Raw genomic sequence first — 18596 nt, forward strand, 5'->3', positions numbered from 1 at the left:
TAGAAGGATCATCTTTATTCTCATTTGCACAAGGAAAGACTAGAAGCAATGGGATGAAACTAAATGGGAGGAGACATAGATTAGATATTAGAAAAAACTTTTTGACAGTTAGGGTGCTTAATGAGTGGAACAGGCTGCCACGAGAGGTGGTGAGTTCCCCTTCAATGGACGTCTTCAAACAGAGGCTGGACAGACATCTGTCTGAGATGATCTAGTGAATCCTGCTTTGAGCAGGGGGTTGGACCAGATGACCCAGGAGGTCCCTTCCAACTCTACCATTCTATGATTCCCAAACCCTGACGTAATAACGATCTCGCTAGCGATCTCGTTTTGTGTGAGACGGGGCCTTTAGTCCTCACTAGTTTTTCAACTCTTGTAATCTAAAATTTGAGGATTGAATGATCAATGCCTCCGAAATTCCTAGCGACCTTTACTTCCTCGATCATTTCGTAGCTGTTGATAAGAATTAGGTCCAGGATGGAAGATACTTTTGTTCTCTCTTCTACCTTTTGAAAGATAAAGTTGTCAGCGACAGAAGATAAGAATTTTCTGGACACATTACTTTTGCCTGAGAGAGATTCCCATCAAATATCTGGATAATTAAAATCTCCAATGATCACTATGTTGTACTTTTTTGAGACCATAGATATCTGATATAAAGAGAGTTCATCCTGTTATTATCTTCTGGAAAATTGGTGGTTTCACATTGACTTCCATTATACTTGGTACTCGAGTCGAGCCTGTCTGAGCGTCTGACCTGCTCGATTCGAGCACTGCACATTTCAGCATTTTAGTGCTCGATCATCACTTGTAACAATGTCACATGAGCAACGGGAGAGCGAGTGTCGACTCCATTGGAATGGCGCGAACGCGGGAGGTGAGCATAAGTTTTATTATTTTAACAGGGGCAAACATTCAGATTGAGAAGAGGTAGACAACCCCTTTAATGTTTACGCATAACATTGTTGACTTTCAAAACAAAAAAAAATATTTATTCTTTGTAAAACTAGAAAAATTGTTGTAAATATTTGTACAAATGTTTCATATTAAACAGTAAAACAGCTTCCCCCCAGTGTGCGACTTCTCTGATGACTATGGAGTTTGTCTTTGCTAATAAAGCATTTCCCACATTCGGAGCATGAATACGGCTTCTCCACTGTGTAACACCTCTGATGTTTGACCGGAAATGATTTGTTTATAGAAACATTTTCCACACTCTGAACATGAACTTTCTTATGTCGGAGAAGACTTGATTCATATATAAAACAGAGCCCACATTCGCTACATGTAACCGGATTCTCTCCAGTGTGATCTTTTTGATGAACACTTAGCAAAGCTTCAGTATGGAAACATTTCCCACATTCTGAACATGAATACAGCTTTTCTTCTGTGTGCATCTTCAAATGAGTAATAAGATTTGATTTTCTCATAAAGTATTTTCCACATTCTGAACATGTATATGCATTTCCTGTGTGAATTCTGTTATGTGCAGTAAGACTTGATTTACAGCTAAAAACTTTATGACATTCTGAACATGAGTACGGCTTCTCTCCTGTGTGAATTATCCTATGCGCAAACATATTTGATTTTTGTTTAACACATTTCCCACATTCTGAACATGAATACGGCTTCTCTCCTGTGTGAATTTCCTCATGTTTAACAAGCTCTGATTTACCTATAAAACATTTTCCACACTTTGAACATGAAAACGGCCTTTTTCCTTTGTGAATTTTCTCATGTTTAAGGTGGTTAGATTTTTCTGAAAAATATTTCCCACATTCTGAACATGAATACGGCATCTCAATTTTGTGACTTTTCTCATGTAAAACAAGATTTAATTCGTTTGTAGAAAGCTTCCCACATTCTGAACATGAATACGGCTTCTCTCCTGTGTGTATTCTCTGACGTCTAATAAGATGATAATTGTCTGAAAAGCATTTCTTACATCCTGGACACGAATACGGCTTCTCTCTTGTGTGAATACTCTTATGTATAATAAAATATGATTTATATGCAAAACATTTTCCACATTCTGAACATGAATACGGCTTCTCTCCTGTGTGAATTCTCTTATGTGTAACAAGATATGATTTATATGTAAAACATTTTCCACATTCTGAACATGAATACGGCTTCTCTCCTGTGTGAATTCTCTCATGTGTAACAAGATATGATTTAGTTGTAAAACGTTTTCCACAGTCTGAACATGAATACGGCTTCTCTCCTGTATGCATTTTCTGATGTCTAATAAGATGACTTTTGTATGAAAAGTATTTCTTACATTCTGAACATGAATACGGCTTCTCTCCTGTGTGAATTCTCTCATGCCTAACAAGATCTGCTTTACGTATGAAACATTTCCCACATTCTGAACATGAATACGGCATCTCAATTTTGTGTTTTTTCTCATGTAAAACAAGATTTGATTTGTTTATAAAACGCTTCCCACATTCTGAACATGAATACGGCTTCTCTCCTGTGTGTATTCTCTGATGTCTAATAAGATGATATTTGCCTGAAAAGGATTTTTTACATTCTGAACATGAATACGGCTTCTTTCTTGTGTGACTTCTTTTATATTTAACAAGAAGTTCTTGACGTACATTAAGGGTAATGAGGATTTTTCTTGAGGACTGACACGGGATATCTTCATCTTTTACATTATATTCTAGTGATAACATCACATTTCCTCCAGGACGATCACTTGCATTTTCTGTTACAAATAAAAATAAAATGTCATTATTTTTTAAAATCACAACTTTTAAATGCAAAGGCCCATCTATGTCCCACCTTCTCCACGATGGAGGATCTAGAAAAAAAATTTATGGAACACAATATTAAAGGAAAATCCCCCGATCACCAGGGGAACAGAAGGTGCAGAATATGGGATCCCCCTATGGTCCTTCCTTCCCCAGTACCTGTGTCTGTGAAGTTCTCATCAATCATCAGGGGTAGAACAAAGCAGACCCCTGAACCTCCAGACCCCGTCACAGAACAGACCTGCTCCTCTTCCATCATCACCATCAGTGCTCATTCAGCCACAGGCGAAATCATCTTACAACCAAATATCAATAATTATACTAACAGGTAATTACAGACACGTGTCTGCACGGCCTGCGACAGTGGTGAGGATGAACTACATCTGCCAGCGCCGACAACAGAAACGACCACAACAACCACAAAGAAATGACTGAGGTCTCCTCTTACCTGGTGACACCAGAGGCCGGTGCTCCTCCACCACAACGTCCTGATACTGATCCCAGTGTCCTCCTACATAATCCCACTCCTCCATGGAGAAATAGAGAGCGACGTCCTGACACCGGAGAGGAACCTGACAACCAACGAGAGCGACATCACCCAGAATCCTCCAGTGTATACTGTATAATCTCCCAGCAGTCTCCTCTCATCACCTAGAATCCTCCAGTGTACACTGTATAATCTCCCAGCAGCCTCCTCTCATCACCCAGAATCCTCCAGTGTATACTGTATAATCTCCCAGCAGTAAACTCTCATCACCCAGAATCCTCCAGTGTATAATGTATAATCTCCCAGCAGTCTCCTCTCATCACCCAGAATCCTCCAGTGTATACTGCATAATCTCCCAGAAGTCACAGCTCATCACCCAGAATCCTCCAGTGTATACTGCATAACCTCCCAGCAGTCTCCCCTCATCACCCAGAATCCTCCAGTGTATACTGCATAACCTCCCAGCAGTCTCCTCTCCGCTCATCACCCAGAATCCTCCAGTGTATACTGTATAATCTCCCAGCAGTCTCCTCTCATCACCCAGAATCCTCCAGTGTATACTGTATAATCTCCCAGCAGTCTCCTCTCATCACCCAGAATCCTCCAGTGTATACTGTATAATCTCCCAGCAGTCTCCTCTCATCACCCAGAATCCTCCAGTGTATACTGTATAATATCCCAGCAGCCTCCTCTCATCACCCAGAATCCTCCAGTGTATACTGTATAATCTCCCAGCAGTCTCCTCTCGGCTCATCACCCAGAATCCTCCAGTGTATACTGTATAATCTCCCAGCAGTCTCCCCTCATCACCCAGAATCCTCCAGTGTATACTGTATAATCTCCCAGCAGTCTCCTCTCATCACCCAGAATCCTCCAGTGTATACTGTATAATCTCCCAGCAGTCTCCTCTCATCACCCAGAATCCTCCAGTGTATACTGTATAATCTCCCAGCAGTCTCCTCTCCTCACCCAGAATCCTCCAGTGTATAATCTCCCAGCAGTCACCGCTCATCACCCAGAATACTCCAGTGTATACTGTATAATCTCCCAGCAGTCTCCTCTCATCACCCAGAATCCTCCAGTGTATAATCTCCCAGCAGTCTCCTCTCATCACCCAGAATCCTCCAGTGTATACTGTATAATCTCCCAGCAGTCTCCTCTCATCACCCAGAATCCTCCAGTGTATACTGTATAATATCCCAGCAGTCTCCGCTCCTCACCCAGAATCCTCCAGTGTATACTGTATAATATCCCAGCAGTCTCCGCTCCTCACCCAGAATACTCCAGTGTATACTGTATAATCTCCCAGCAGTCTCCTCTCATCACCCAGAATCCTCCAGTGTATAATCTCCCAGCAGTCTCCTCTCATCACCCAGAATCCTCCAGTGTATACTGTATAATCTCCCAGCAGTCTCCTCACATCACCCAGAATCCTTCAGTGTATACTGTATAATCTCTCAGCACTCTCCTCTCATCACCCAGAATCCTCCAGTGTATACTGTATAATCTCCCAGCAGTCTCCTCTCATCACCCAGAATCCTCCAGTGTACACTGTATAATCTCCCAGAAATCACCGCTCAGCACCCAGAATCCTCCAGTGTATACTGTATAATCTCCCAGCAGTCTCCACTCATCACCCAGAATCCTCCAGTGTATACTGTATAATCTCCCAGCAGTCTCCTCTCATCACCCAGAATCCTCCAGTGTATACTGTATAATCTCCCAGCAGTCTCCTCTCATCACCCAGAATCCTCCAGTGTATACTGTATAATCTCCCAGCAGTCTCCGCTCATCACCCAGAATCCTCAAGTGTATAATGTATAATCTCCCAGCAGTCTCCTCTCCTCTTATCACCCAGAATCCTCCAGTGTATACTGTATAATATCACAGCAGTCTCCTCTCATCACCCAGAATCCTCCAGTGTATACTGTATAATCTCCCAGCAGTCTCCTCTCATCACGCAGAATCCCACAGTGTATACTATATAATCTCCCAGCAGTCTCCTCTCCTCTCATCATCCAGAATCCTCCAGTGTAAAATCTCCCAGCAGTCTCCTCTCCTCTCATCACTCAGAATCCTCCAGTGTATACTGTATAATCTCCCAGCAGTCTCCTCTCCTCTCATCACCAAGAATCCTCCAGTGTATACTGTATAATCTCCCAGCAGTCTCCTCTCCTCTCATCACCAAGAATCCTCCAGTGTATACTGTATAATCTCCCAGCAGTCTCCTCTCATCACCCAGAATCCCACAGTGTATACTATATAATCTCCCAGCAGTCTCCTCTCCTCTCATCATCCAGAATCCTCCAGTGTAAAATCTCCCAGCAGTCTCCCCTCATCACCAAGAATCCTCCAGTGTATACTGTATAATCTCCCAGCAGTCTCCTCTCCTCTCATCACCCAGAATCCTCCATTGTATGCTGTATAATATCCCAGCAGTCTCCTCTCATCACCCAGAATCCTCCAGTGTATACTGTATAATCTCCCAGCAGTCTCCTCTCATCACCCAGAATCCTACAGTGTATACTGTATAATCTCCCAGCAGTCTCCTCTCCGCTCATCACCCAGAATCCTCCAGCGTATACTGTATAATCTCCCAGCAGTCTCCTTTCCTCTCATCACCCAGAATCCTCCAGCGTATACTGTATAATCTCCCAGCAGTCTCCTTTCCTCTCATCACCCAGAATCCTTCAGTGTATACTGTATAATCTCCCAGCAGTCTCCTCTCATCACCCAGAATCCTCCAGCATATACTGTATAATCTCCCAGCAGTCTCCGCTCATCACCCAGAATCCTAAAGCATATACTGTATAATCTCCCAGCAGTCTCCTTTCCTCTCATCACCCAGAATCCTCCAGTGTATACTATATAATCTCCCAGCAGTCTCCTCTCATCACCCAGAATCCTCCAGTGTATCCTGTATAATCTCCCAGCAGTCTCCTCTCATCACCCAGAATCCTCCAGTGTATACTGTATAATCTCCCAGCAGTCTCCTCTCATCTCCCAGAATCCTCCAGTGTATACTGTATAATCTCCCAGCAGTATCCTCTCATCACACAGAATCCTCCAGTGTATACTGTATAATCTCCCAGCAGTCTCCTCTCATTACCCAGAATCCTCCAGTGTATACTGTATAATCTCCCAGAAGTCACCGCTCATCACCCAGAATCCTCCAGTGTAGACTGTATAATCTCCCAGCAGTTTCCTCTCATCACCCAGAATCCTCCAGTGTATACTGTATAATCTCCCAGCAGTCTCCTCTCATCACCCAGAATCCTCCAGTGTATACTGTATAATCTCCCAGCAGTCTCCTCTCATCACCCAGAATCCTCCAGTGTATACTGTATAACCTCCCAGCAGTCTCCTCTCCGCTCATCACCCAGAATCCTCCAGTGTATACTGTATAATATCCCAGCAGCCTCCTCTCATCACCCAGAATCCTCCAGTGTATACTGTATAATCTCCCAGCAGTCTCCTCTCCGCTCATCACCCAGAATCCTCCAGTGTATACTGTATAATCTCCCAGCAGTCTCCCCTCATCACCCAGAATCCTCCAGTGTATACTGTATAATCTCCCAGCAGTCTCCTCTCATCACCCAGAATCCTCCAGTGTATACTGTACAATCTCCCAGCAGTCTCCTCTCATCACCCAGAATCCTCCAGTGTATACTGTATAATCTCCCAGCAGTCTCCGCTCATCACCCAGAATCCTCCAGTGTACACTGTATAATCTCCCAGCAGTCTCCTCTCATCACCCAGAATCCTCCAGTGTATACTGTATAATCTCCCAGCAGTCTCCTCTCCTCACCCAGAATCCTCCAGTGTATACTGTATAATCTCCCAGCAGTCACCGCTCATCACCCAGAATACTCCAGTGTATACTGTATAATCTCCCAGCAGTCTCCTCTCATCACCCAGAATCCTCCAGTGTATAATCTCCCAGCAGTCTCCTCTCATCACCCAGAATCCTCCAGTGTATACTGTATAATCTCCCAGCAGTCTCCTCTCATCACCCAGAATCCTCCAGTGTATACTGTATAATCTCCCAGCAGTCTCCTCTCCGCTCATCACCGAGAATCCTCCAGTGTATACTGTATAATCTCCCAGCAGTCACCTCTCATCACCCAGAATCCTCCAGTGTATACTGTATAATCTCCCAGCAGTCTCCTCTCATCACCCAGAATCCTCCAGTGTATACAGAATAATCTCCCAGCAGTCTCCCCTCATCACCCAGAATCCTCCAGTGTATAATCTTCCAGCAGTCTCCTCTCATCACCCAGAATCCTCCAGTGTATAACGTCCCAGCAGTCACCTCTCATCACCCAGAATCCTCCAGTGTATAATCTCCCAGCATTCTCCTCTCATCACCCAAAATCCTCCAGTGTATATTCTCCCAGCAGTCTCCTCTCATCACCCAGAATCCTCCAGTGTATAATCTCCCAGCAGTCTCCTCTCATCACCCAGAATCCTCCAGTGTATAATCTCCCAGAAGTCTCCTCTCATCACCCAGAATCCTCCAGTGTATATTGTCCCAGCAGTCTCCTCTCATCACCCAGAATCCTCCAGTGTATATTCTCCCAGCAGTCTCCTCTCATCACCCAGAATCCTCCAGTGTATAATCTCCCAGCAGTCTCCTCTCTTCACCCAGAATCCTCCAGTGTATAATCTCCCAGCAGTCTCCGCTCATCACCCAGAATCCTACAGTGTATACTGTATAATCTCCCAGCAGTCTCCTCTCATCACCCAGAATCCTCCAGTGTATAATCTCCCAGCAGTCTCCGCTCATCACCCAGAATCCTCCAGTGTATAATCTCTCAGCAGTCTCCTCTCATCACCCAGAATTCTCCAGTGTATACTGTATAATCTCCCAGCAGTCTCCTCTCATCACCCAGAGTCCTCCAGTGTATAATCTCCCAGCAGTCACCTCTCATCACCCAGAATCCTCCAGTGTATAATCTCCCAGCAGTCTCCCCTCATCACCCAGAATCCTCCAGTGTATAATCTCCCAGCAGTCTCCCCTCATCACCCAGAATCCTCCAGTGTATAATCTCCCAGCAGTCTCCTCTCATCACCCAGAATCCTCCAGTGTATAATCTCCCAGCAGTCTCCGCTCATCACCCAGAATCCTCCAGTGTATAATCTCCCAGCAGTCTCCTCTCATCACCCAGAATCCTCCAGTGTATAATCTCCCAGCAGTCACCTCTCCGGTCAGCAGCTCAGTGATCTTGGTGGTGAGCTCTAGGATCTTCTTCTCCGGTGTCGGGGAGTGCGGGGCTTCTGTGATGGGGCTCTGGATCTGGCTCCGTCCTCCGGACACACAGGGGGTCACACGGTCACCGGACGTCTTCTTCACCACTGTGTGCTCCTGTGTACAGGGAGAGACGCTGATCACCACATAGATTCTACTCATCTTCCATCTTTCCTGTTATAGTAATAGAGATAAGAGTGATCTCATGTCAGACTCTCACCTTTCCCTGTAACAAGTCGATGATCTCCAGGGCGAGGAGTAATATTCCTGCAGTCATGTTGCTTTTGTCCTGGTTGATCCTCGGGGGGTCAGTTTTCATCCTGACGTCCTGGTACTGATCCTTCTGTCCTTCCATGTACTCCCACTCTTCCATGGAGAAATAGACAGCGGCATCCTGACACCTGACAGGAACCTGACACACATACAGTTACGCCCAGAAATCTTTACCCAGTGACACATCTACGTGATTTCAGCTCTGCAGGCTGATATTCTACTATTTTGGATGTATAATTAAACAACTGAGATGTAATTGAAGTGGAGACTTTCAGGTTTAATTAAAGGGGCTGAACAGAAACCTCCTGGGAAACGTTTAGGAATTGCAGCCATTTTTCTACAAAGCCTCCGCATTTTGGGGCCTCAGATTAATTGGACAAATTCATTTCCCATAAATAAAATGTTAATCTTTAATCCTTTGTAGAGAATCCTTTGCAGCAATGACGGCCTGAAGTCGTCTGGAGCCCATGTCCATCACCATCGCTGGTCTCCTCTGGTGTGAGGCCTTGCAGCAATCACGGCTTGAAGTCTGGAGGCCATGTCCATCACCATCGCTGGTCTCCGCCGGTGTGAGACTTTGCAGCAATGATGGCCTGAAGTCTGGAGGCCATGTCCATCACCATCGCTGGTCTCCTCTGGTGTGAGGCTTTGCAGCAATGACGGCCTGAAGTCTGGAGGCCATGTCCATCACCATCGCTGGTCTCCTCCGGTGTGAGGCTTTGCAGCAATGATGGCCTGAAATCTGGAGGCCATGTCCATCACCATCGCTGGTCTCCTCTGGTGTGAGGCTTTGCAGCAATGCGGCCTGAAGTCTAGAGGCCATGTCCATCACCATCGCTGGTCTCCTCCGGTGTGAGGCTTTGCCCTCTTTACTGCAGTGATTTCAGTTGTCACCTTGTTCCTGTAGAGTGTTCTACACTTAGGTGGATGTTGTGAAGGGATTTTTCTTCACCATGTGAAGGATTCTGCGATCATCCACCACTGATGTCTTCCGTGGATATTCAGTTCCCAAGCTCACCAGTGCTCTCTTTTTTGCAGAATGTAGTAACTGTTCTGCTCTCTCTCTTTTGGATTTCTTCTTTTTTTCAGCCTAATGACGGTCTGCTTCACTTCCATTCAGAGCTCCCTTGACAATATGTTGTGGGGTCACATCAACAGCTTCCAAATGCAAATGCCACACCTGGAATCAGCTCTAGACCTTTTACCTGCTTAATTGATGATGGATTAACGAGGAAAAAGCCCATGCATCCTATTAAACAGCTTTTAAGATACCTGTCCAATTACCTTTGGTCCCTTTAAATAGAAGGAATGACATATTATAGAGCTGTAATTCCTAAACCCTTCTTCCAATTAGAATGGGAATCCCCTCAAATTATAGGTGAGAGTCGACACTGTAAGCCCAGATTGATTATATTACTGTGTTTTGAATATGTTTTGGTAAACAGCTAAAATGTCAAAACTTTTGTCACTGTCCAAATAATTGTGGACCTAACTGTATACCAACATCACCCAGAATCCTCCAGTGAAATTCTGTAGAATTTCCCAGCCTTCACCTCTCCAGTCAGCAGCTCTGTGATCTTGTTGATGAGATCTAGGATCTTCTTCTCATGCACTGGGGAGTGTGGGGCTTCTGTGATGGGGCTCTCATTTCTGCTCCTTCTTCTGGATACGTGGTGATGGATGATGGGAGTCTCACAGTCACCTGATGTCTTCTTCACTATTGTGTAATCCTGTATAAGGAGAGATGCTGATGAATATTATACTGAAGGAAACACAAGAGCAGGACATTTTATGTGTCGTCTCAGCACCCGCCCATCCATCTCAGGAGAGCTCATGTGGCACTCACTACCTGGTTTACTCCTTGCTGTTTGGGAGGTCTGAGGACCCTCGCAGTTGAGATCAATAGTCAACCGAAAGTTGCTGCCAGTGGTTTGGTGGTGGTGCTGTCTAGGCCGCACTGTCAGCAGTGAGGGGTGACATAGAAATATACAGGCAGACAGTGATACAGGAGACTCTTCTATGGAGTCCAACTTGGATATAGAAGCCAAGGTAGAATCGCGAACAAGACCTGCTAACTTCTCAGAGAATAACCGGAATCCCTCTGAAAGACATCCTATCAGCTATACTAACAATGTGTCAGGAGCATGTTGTTCTGATACAAACACTGGGGGATCTGGGTTCAGAAGGTCACAACGCTTAACTAATTACAGGTCCTCCTTGGAGCTCCTTTGACTATTACTTTTGAATAGGAGTGGATTCAATGTCCTTCTGTGCTGAAGGGGTTAAAGACCCTTACTCTTCTGGCTGTGAATTTGTAGCTTTAGACCTCAGCTGCAGCACCTTGTGACCACTGCCTAGCACTATACGGATAATCCACTGCTATCTCCATCCCTTGCTGCAGGCAGTCTCTGGATCAGCTGTGGTGTTCTTCTGTTGCAGAAGTCAAGTTTCTGTTTGTGGTGAGGCCAGGGACTGGAAATTCATATTCCCAGTTATGAAGGTATCAGGAGGAATGCTAGTGTGTCTGACTTCAAAGGACCCCAGGGTGAAAAGCCAGGAGAGAATTGACTACAGGTCAGCTAGGATATATAACTTTGTAGTGCAAACGCCTATTCCTGACAAGAGTATGGGGGAGCTAATTGAATCATGGTAATGAGGAAAAGCTAATTGAATTACCTCTGAAGTCAGGGGAAGCTCTTGTGTTAGATCAATTACCATGCGCACCTTACAATGAGAATATTGCTGGGAAATGGATTATGAAATGTCTGATAGAAGGGAAGAGGAGATTACATGTAAATCGCCTATTTTCTGCCCTGCCCAAGTTACGTATAAATATGTTCCTCTGTGAGAGAGGAGGGGTCTTCTGTTGAGGGTCACCTGTCGCTACAGATGGACAGTAAGACACAAGGAACCGCCCTGGACCCATGACAGCACCCTTCCTGCCGTGTCCAGAGACCTTTGATGAAAGTGTGGTATATTCACTTTTATTCCTTTTAATTTTACTGTATCGTATTACTGCTTCCTTACTGTATTTGTCTGACTACTGTATATATATATCTTGTAACCGCTTGTATATACTGTACCTAGCATCGCTCTTTTGAGTAAATAAATATATAAAATTTATAAGCTAGCTTCACAGTATCCTAAACCCGGAACTCACGGAAGTTGTGAGGAAGGATCAGGGGCACGTGGCGCCGATCGGTTTGTGACACTGTTGGAAAAGCTGAGGAGAGTAATCTGTTGTGTCTTTTCCCACCTGTTTGTCTTCCCTTCCTCCTGTCGTCTTATTGCAGTAGTGGGACTAGTGTCTGGCCCTGAACTTGCCCTGTGTAGTGCATAGGCCAGCGAGGGCTTAGGCATGTGATCGCACACGGTGGAAGGACCCATCCAGGGACGATAGGGAGTGCAGGGATCTAACTCATGTTTATGTTACAGGTGACCCCACTCACTTCTCAAGCCAGGCAAGAGAAGGGGTGTAGAAATAGGCACCAGACATCCTGGATAACCAGGTAAGTACCAAGCAACAATATAGTAGAAAAATAAACATTATTAACACCACAAATGAACACCAATAGAAATATACAAGAGTTTACCTCTCCGCTCAGCAGATGATGACAGAAATATAGAAGAGTTTACCTCTCCACTCAGCAGATAATAGAAATATAGAAGAGTTTACCTCTCCACTCAGCAGATAATAGAAATATAGAAGAGTATACCTCTCCACTCAGCAGATAATAGAAATATAGAAGAGTTTACCTCTCCACTCAGCAGATAATACTAGAAATATAGAAGAGTTTACCTCTCCACTCAGCAGATAATACTAGAACTATACAAGAGTTTACCTCTCCACTCAGCAGATAATAGAAATATAGAAGAGTTTACCTCTCCACTCAGCAGATAATAGAAATATAGAAGAGTTTACCTCTCCAATCAGCAGATAATAGATATATAGAAGAGTTTACCTCTACACTCAGCAGATAATAGAAATATAGAAGAGTTTACCTCTCCACTCAGCAGATAATAGAAATATAGAAGAGTTTACCTCTCCGCTCAGCAGATAATAATAGAAATATAGAAGAGTTTACCTCCGCTCAGCAGATAATAGAAATATAGAAGAGTTTACCTCTCCACTCAGCAGATAATGATAGAAATATAGAAGAGTTTACCTCTCCACTCAGCAGATAATAGAAATATAGAAGAGTTTACCTCTCCACTCAGCAGATAATAGAAATATAGAAGAGTTTACCTCTCCACTCAGCAGATAATAGAAATATAGAAGAGTTCACCTCTCCACTTAGCAGATAATAGAAATATAGAAGAGTTCACCTCTCCACTCAGTAGATAATGATAGAAATATAGAAGAGTTTACCTCTCCACTCAGCAGATAATGATAGAAATATAGAAGAGTTTACCTCTTCACTCAGCAGATAATAGAAATATAGAAGAGTTTACTTCTCCGCTCAGCAGATAATAGAAATATAGAAGAGTTCACCTCTCCACTTAGCAGATAATAGAAATATAGAAGAGTTTACCTCTCCACTCAGCAGATAATAGAAATATAGAAGAGTTTACCTCTCCACTCAGCAGATAATGATAGAAATGTAGAAGAGTTTACCTCTCAACTCAGCAGATAATAGAAATATAGAAGAGTTTACCTCTCCACTCAGCAGATAATAGAAATATAGAAGAGTTTACCTCTCCACTCAGCAGATAATAATAGAAATATAGAAGAGTTTACCTCTCCACTCAGCAGATAATAGAAATATAGAAGAGTTTACCTCTCCGCTCAGCAGATAATAGAAATATAGAAGAGTTTACCTCTCCACTCAGCAGATAATAATAGAAATATAGAAGAGTTTACCTCTCCACTCAGCAGATAATAGAAATATAGAAGAGTTTAACTCTCAACTCAGCAGATAATAGAAATATAGAAGAGTTTACCTCTCCACTAAGCAGATAATAATAGAAATATAGAAGAGTTTACCTCTCCGCTCAGCAGATAATGATAGAAATATAGAAGAATTTACCTCTCCACTCAGCAGATAATAGAAATATAGAAGAGTTTAACTCTCCACTCAGCAGATAATAGAAATATAGAAGAGTTTACCTCTCCACTCAGCATATAATAGAAATATAGAAGAGTTTACCTCTACACTGAGCAGATAATGATAGAAATATAGAAGAGTTTACCTCTCCGCTCAGCAGATAATACAAGTATAGAAGAGTTTACCTCTCCACTCAGCAGATAATACAAGTATAGAAGAGTTTACCTCTCCACTCAACAGATAATGATAGAAATGTAGAAGAGTTTACCTCTCCACTCAGCAGATAATAATAGAAATATAGAAGAGTTTACTTCTCCGCTCAGCAGATAATAGAAATATAAAAGAGTTTACCTCTCCACTCAGCAGATAATAGAAATATAGAAGAGTTTACCTCTCCACTCAGCAGATAATGATAGAAATATAGAAAAGTTTACCTCTCCGCTCAGCAGATAATAGAAATATAGAAGAGTTTACCTCTCCACTCAGCAGATAATAGAAATATAGAAGAGTTTACCTCTCCACTCAGCAGATAATAATAGAAATATAGAAGAGTTTACCTCTCCACTCAGCAGATAATAGAAATATAGAAGAGTTTACCTATCCGCTCAGCAGATAATAGAAATGTAGAAGAGGTTACCTCTCCACTCAGCAGATAATGATAGAAATGTAGAAGAGTTTACCTCTCCACTCAGCAGATAATAGAAATATAGAAGAGTTTACCTCTCCACTCAGCAGATTATGATAGAAATATAGAAGAGTTTACCTCTCCACTCAGCAGATAATAGAAATATAGAAGAGTGTACCTCTCAACTCAGCAGATAATAGAAATATAGAAGAGTTTACCTCTCCGCTCAGCAGATAATAGAAATATAGAAGAGTTTACCTCTCCACTCAGCAGATAATAATAGAAATATAGAAGAGTTTACCTCTCCGCTCAGCAGATAATGATAGAAATATAGAAGAATTTACCTCTCCACTCAGCAGATAATAGAAATATAGAAGAGTTTACCTCTCCACTCAGCAGATAATAGAAATATAGAAGAGTTTACCTCTCCACTCAGCAGATAATAGAAATATAGAAGAGTTTACCTCTCCGCTCAGCAGATAATAGAAATATAGAAGAGTTTACCTCTCCGCTAAGCAGATAATAGAAATGTAGAAGAGTTTACCTCTCTGCTCAGCAGATAATAGAAATATAGAAGAGTTTACATCTCCACTCAGCAGATAATAGAAATATAGAAGAGTTTACCTCTCCACTCAGCAGATAAAGATAGAAATATAGAAGAGTTTACCTCTCCACTCAGCAGATAATGAAAGAAATATAGAAGAGTTTACCTCTCCACTCAGCAGATAATAGAAATATAGAAGAGTTTACCTCTCCGCTCAGCAGAAAATAGAAATATAGAAGAGTTTACCTGTCCACTCAGCAGATAATAATAAAAATATAGAAGAGTTTACCTATCCGCTCAGCAGATAATAGAAATATAGAACAGTTTACCTCTCCACTCAGCAGATAATAGAAATATAGAAGAGTTTACCTCTCCACTCAGCAGATAATGATAGAAATATAGAACAGTTTACCTCTCCGCTCAGCAGATAATAATAGAAATATAGAAGAGTTTACCTCTCCACTCAGCAGATAATAACAGAAATATAGAGGAGTTTACCTCTCCACTCAGCAGATAATAGAAATATAGAAGAGTTTACCTCTCCACTCAGCAGATAATAGAAATATAGAAGAGTTTACCTCTCCACTCAGCAGATAATGATAGAAATATAAAAGAGTTTACCTCTCCACTCAGCAGATAATAGAAATATAGAAGAGTTTACCTCTCCACTCAGCAGATAATAGAAATGTAGAAGAGTTTACCTCTCCGCTCAGCAGATAATAGAAATATAGAAGAGTTTACATCTCCACTCAGCAGATAATAGAAATATAGAAGAGTTTACCTCTCCATTCAGCAGATAAAGATAGAAATATAGAAGAGTTTACCTCTCCTCTCAGCAGATAATGATAGAAATATAGAAGAGTTTACCTCTCCACTCAGCAGATAATAGAAATATAGAAGAGTTTACCTCTCCGCTCAGCAGAAAATAGAAATATAGAAGAGTTTACCTGTCCACTCAGCAGATAATAATAAAAATATAGAAGAGTTTACCTATCCGCTCAGCAGATAATAGAAATATAGAACAGTTTACCTCTCCACTCAGCAGATAATAGAAATATAGAAGAGTTTACCTCTCCGCTCAGCAGATAATAATAGAAATATAGAAGAGTTTACCTCTCCACTCAGCAGATAATAACAGAAATATAGAGTAGTTTACCTCTCCACTCAGCAGATAATAGAAATATGGAAGAGTTTACCTCTCCACTCAGCAGATAAAAGAAATATAGAAGAGTTTTCCTCTCCACTCAGCAGATAATGATAGAAATATAAAAGAGTTTACCTCTCCATTCAGCAGATAAAGATAGAAATATAGAAGAGTTTACCTCTCCTCTCAGCAGATAATGATAGAAATATAGAAGAGTTTACCTCTCCGCTCAGCAGAAAATAGAAATATAGAAGAGTTTACCTGTCCACTCAGCAGATAATAATAAAAATATAGAAGTGTTTACCTATCCGCTCAGCAGATAATAGAAATATAGAACAGTTTACCTCTCCACTCAGCAGATAATAGAAATATAGAAGAGTTTACCTCTCCACTCAGCAGATAATGATAGAAATATAGAACAGTTTACCTCTCCACTCAGCAGATAATAGAAATATAGAAGAGTTTACCTCTCCGCTCAGCAGATAATAATATAAATATAGAAGAGTTTATCTCTCCACTCAGCAGATAATAATAGAAATATAGAAGAGTTTACCTCTCCACTCAGCAGATAATGATAGAAATATAGAAGAGTTTACCTCTCCACTCAGCAGATAATAACAGAAATATAGAGGAGTTTACCTCTCCACTCAGCAGATAATAGAATATAAAAGAGTTTACCTCTCCGCTCACCAGATAATAGAAATATAGAAGAGTTTACCTCTCTGCTCACCAGATAATAGAAATATAGAAGAGTTCACCTCTCCACTTAGCAGATAATAGAAATATAGAAGAGTTTACCTCTCCCTCAGCAGATAATGATAGAAATATAGAAGAGTTTACCTCTCCGCTCAGCAGATAATAGAAATATAGAAGAGTTTACCTCTCCGCTAAGCAGATAATAGAAATGTAGAAGAGTTTACCTCTCCGCTCAGCAGATAATAGAAATATAGAAGAGTTTACTTCTCCACTCAGCAGATAATAGAAATATAGAAGAGTTTACCTCTCCACTCAGCAGATAAAGATAGAAATATAGAAGAGTTTACCTCTCCTCTCAGCAGATAATGATAGAAATATAGAAGAGTTTACCTCTCCACTCAGCAGATAATGATAGAAATATAGAAGAGTTTACCTCTCCACTCAGCAGATAATAGAAATATAGAAGAGTTTACCTCTCCGCTCAGCAGAAAATAGAAATATAGAAGAGTTTACCTCTCCACTCAGCAGACAATAATAAAAATATAGAAGAGTTTACCTATCCGCTCAGCAGATAATAGAAATATAGAAGAGTTTACCTCTCCACTCAGCAGATAATAGAAATGTAGAAGAGGTTACCTCTCCACTCAGCAGATAATGATAGAAATGTAGAAGAGTTTACCTCTCCACTCAGCAGATAATAGAAATATAGAAGAATTTACCTCTCCACTCAGCAGATTATGACAGAAATGTAGAAGACTTTACCTCTCCGCTCAGCAGACAATAGAAATATAGAAGAGTTTACCGCTCCGCTCAGCAGATAATAGAAATATAGAAGAGTTCACCTCTCCACTTAGCAGATAATAGAAATATAGAAGAGTTCACCTCTCCACTCAGCAGATAATAGAAATATAGAAGAGTTTACCTCTCCCTCAGCAGATAATGATAGAAATATAGAAGAGTTTACCTCTCCGCTCAGCAGATAATAGAAATACAGAAGAGTTTACCCCTCCACTCAGAAGATAATAGAAATATAGAAGAGTTTACCTCTCCACTCAGCAGATAATAGAAATATAGAAGAGTTTACCTCTCCCTCAGCAGATAATGATAGAAATATAGAAGAGTTTACCTCTCCGCTCAGCAGATAATAGAAATATAGAAGAGTTTACCTCTCCACTCAGCAGATAATAGAAATATAGAAGAGTTTACCTCTCCGCTCAGCAGATAATAATACAAATATAGAAGAGTTTACCTCTCCGCTCAGAAGATAATAGAAATATAGAAGAGTTTACCTCTCCACTCAGCAGATAATAGAATATAAAAGAGTTTACCTCTCCGCTCACCAGATAATAGAAATATAGAAGAGTTTACCTCTCCGCTCACCAGATAATAGAAATATAGAAGAGTTCACCTCTCCACTTAGCAGATAATAGAAATATAGAAGAGTTTACCTCTCCCTCAGCAGATAATGATAGAAATATAGAGGAGTTTACCTCTCCACTCAGCAGATAATGATAGAAATATAGAAGAGTTTACCTCTCCACTCAGCAGATAATAATAGAAATATAAAAGAGTTTACCTCTCCACTCAGCAGATAATAGAAATATAGAAGAGTTTACCTCTCCACTCAGCAGATAATAGAAATATAGAAGAGTTTACCTCTCCACTCAGCAGATAATAGAAATATAGAAGAGTTTACCTCTCCACTCAGCAGATAATAGAAATATAGAAGAGTTTACCTCTCCGCTCAGCAGATAATAGAAATATAGAAGAGTTTA

The 18596-nt window shown here is 41.6% G+C and overlaps 1 protein-coding gene across 1 annotated transcript in view; it reads right to left on the reverse strand.

Moving 5' to 3' along the window:
• Nucleotides 1–923: 923 nt before the first annotated feature.
• LOC141258700 (uncharacterized) overlaps nucleotides 924–18596 on the reverse strand; it is a 66043-nt gene continuing 48370 nt past the window's right edge. The window contains exons 3-7 of the mRNA XM_073673720.1: nucleotides 10321–10497; nucleotides 8715–8906; nucleotides 8447–8611; nucleotides 3208–3331; nucleotides 924–2713 (exon numbers count right to left, since the gene is read on the reverse strand). Of these exons, the coding sequence (XP_073529821.1) occupies nucleotides 1047–2713; nucleotides 3208–3331; nucleotides 8447–8611; nucleotides 8715–8906; nucleotides 10321–10497 (2325 nt within the window). The 3' untranslated portion in view covers nucleotides 924–1046. The remainder of the gene's footprint in view (nucleotides 2714–3207; nucleotides 3332–8446; nucleotides 8612–8714; nucleotides 8907–10320; nucleotides 10498–18596) is intronic.

This window comes from Phyllobates terribilis, unplaced genomic scaffold, assembly GCF_046119375.1.
Source record: "Phyllobates terribilis strain yellow unplaced genomic scaffold, ASM4611937v1 Scaffold_3__8_contigs__length_932513732, whole genome shotgun sequence".
Classification (NCBI taxonomy): Eukaryota; Metazoa; Chordata; class Amphibia; order Anura; family Dendrobatidae; genus Phyllobates; species Phyllobates terribilis.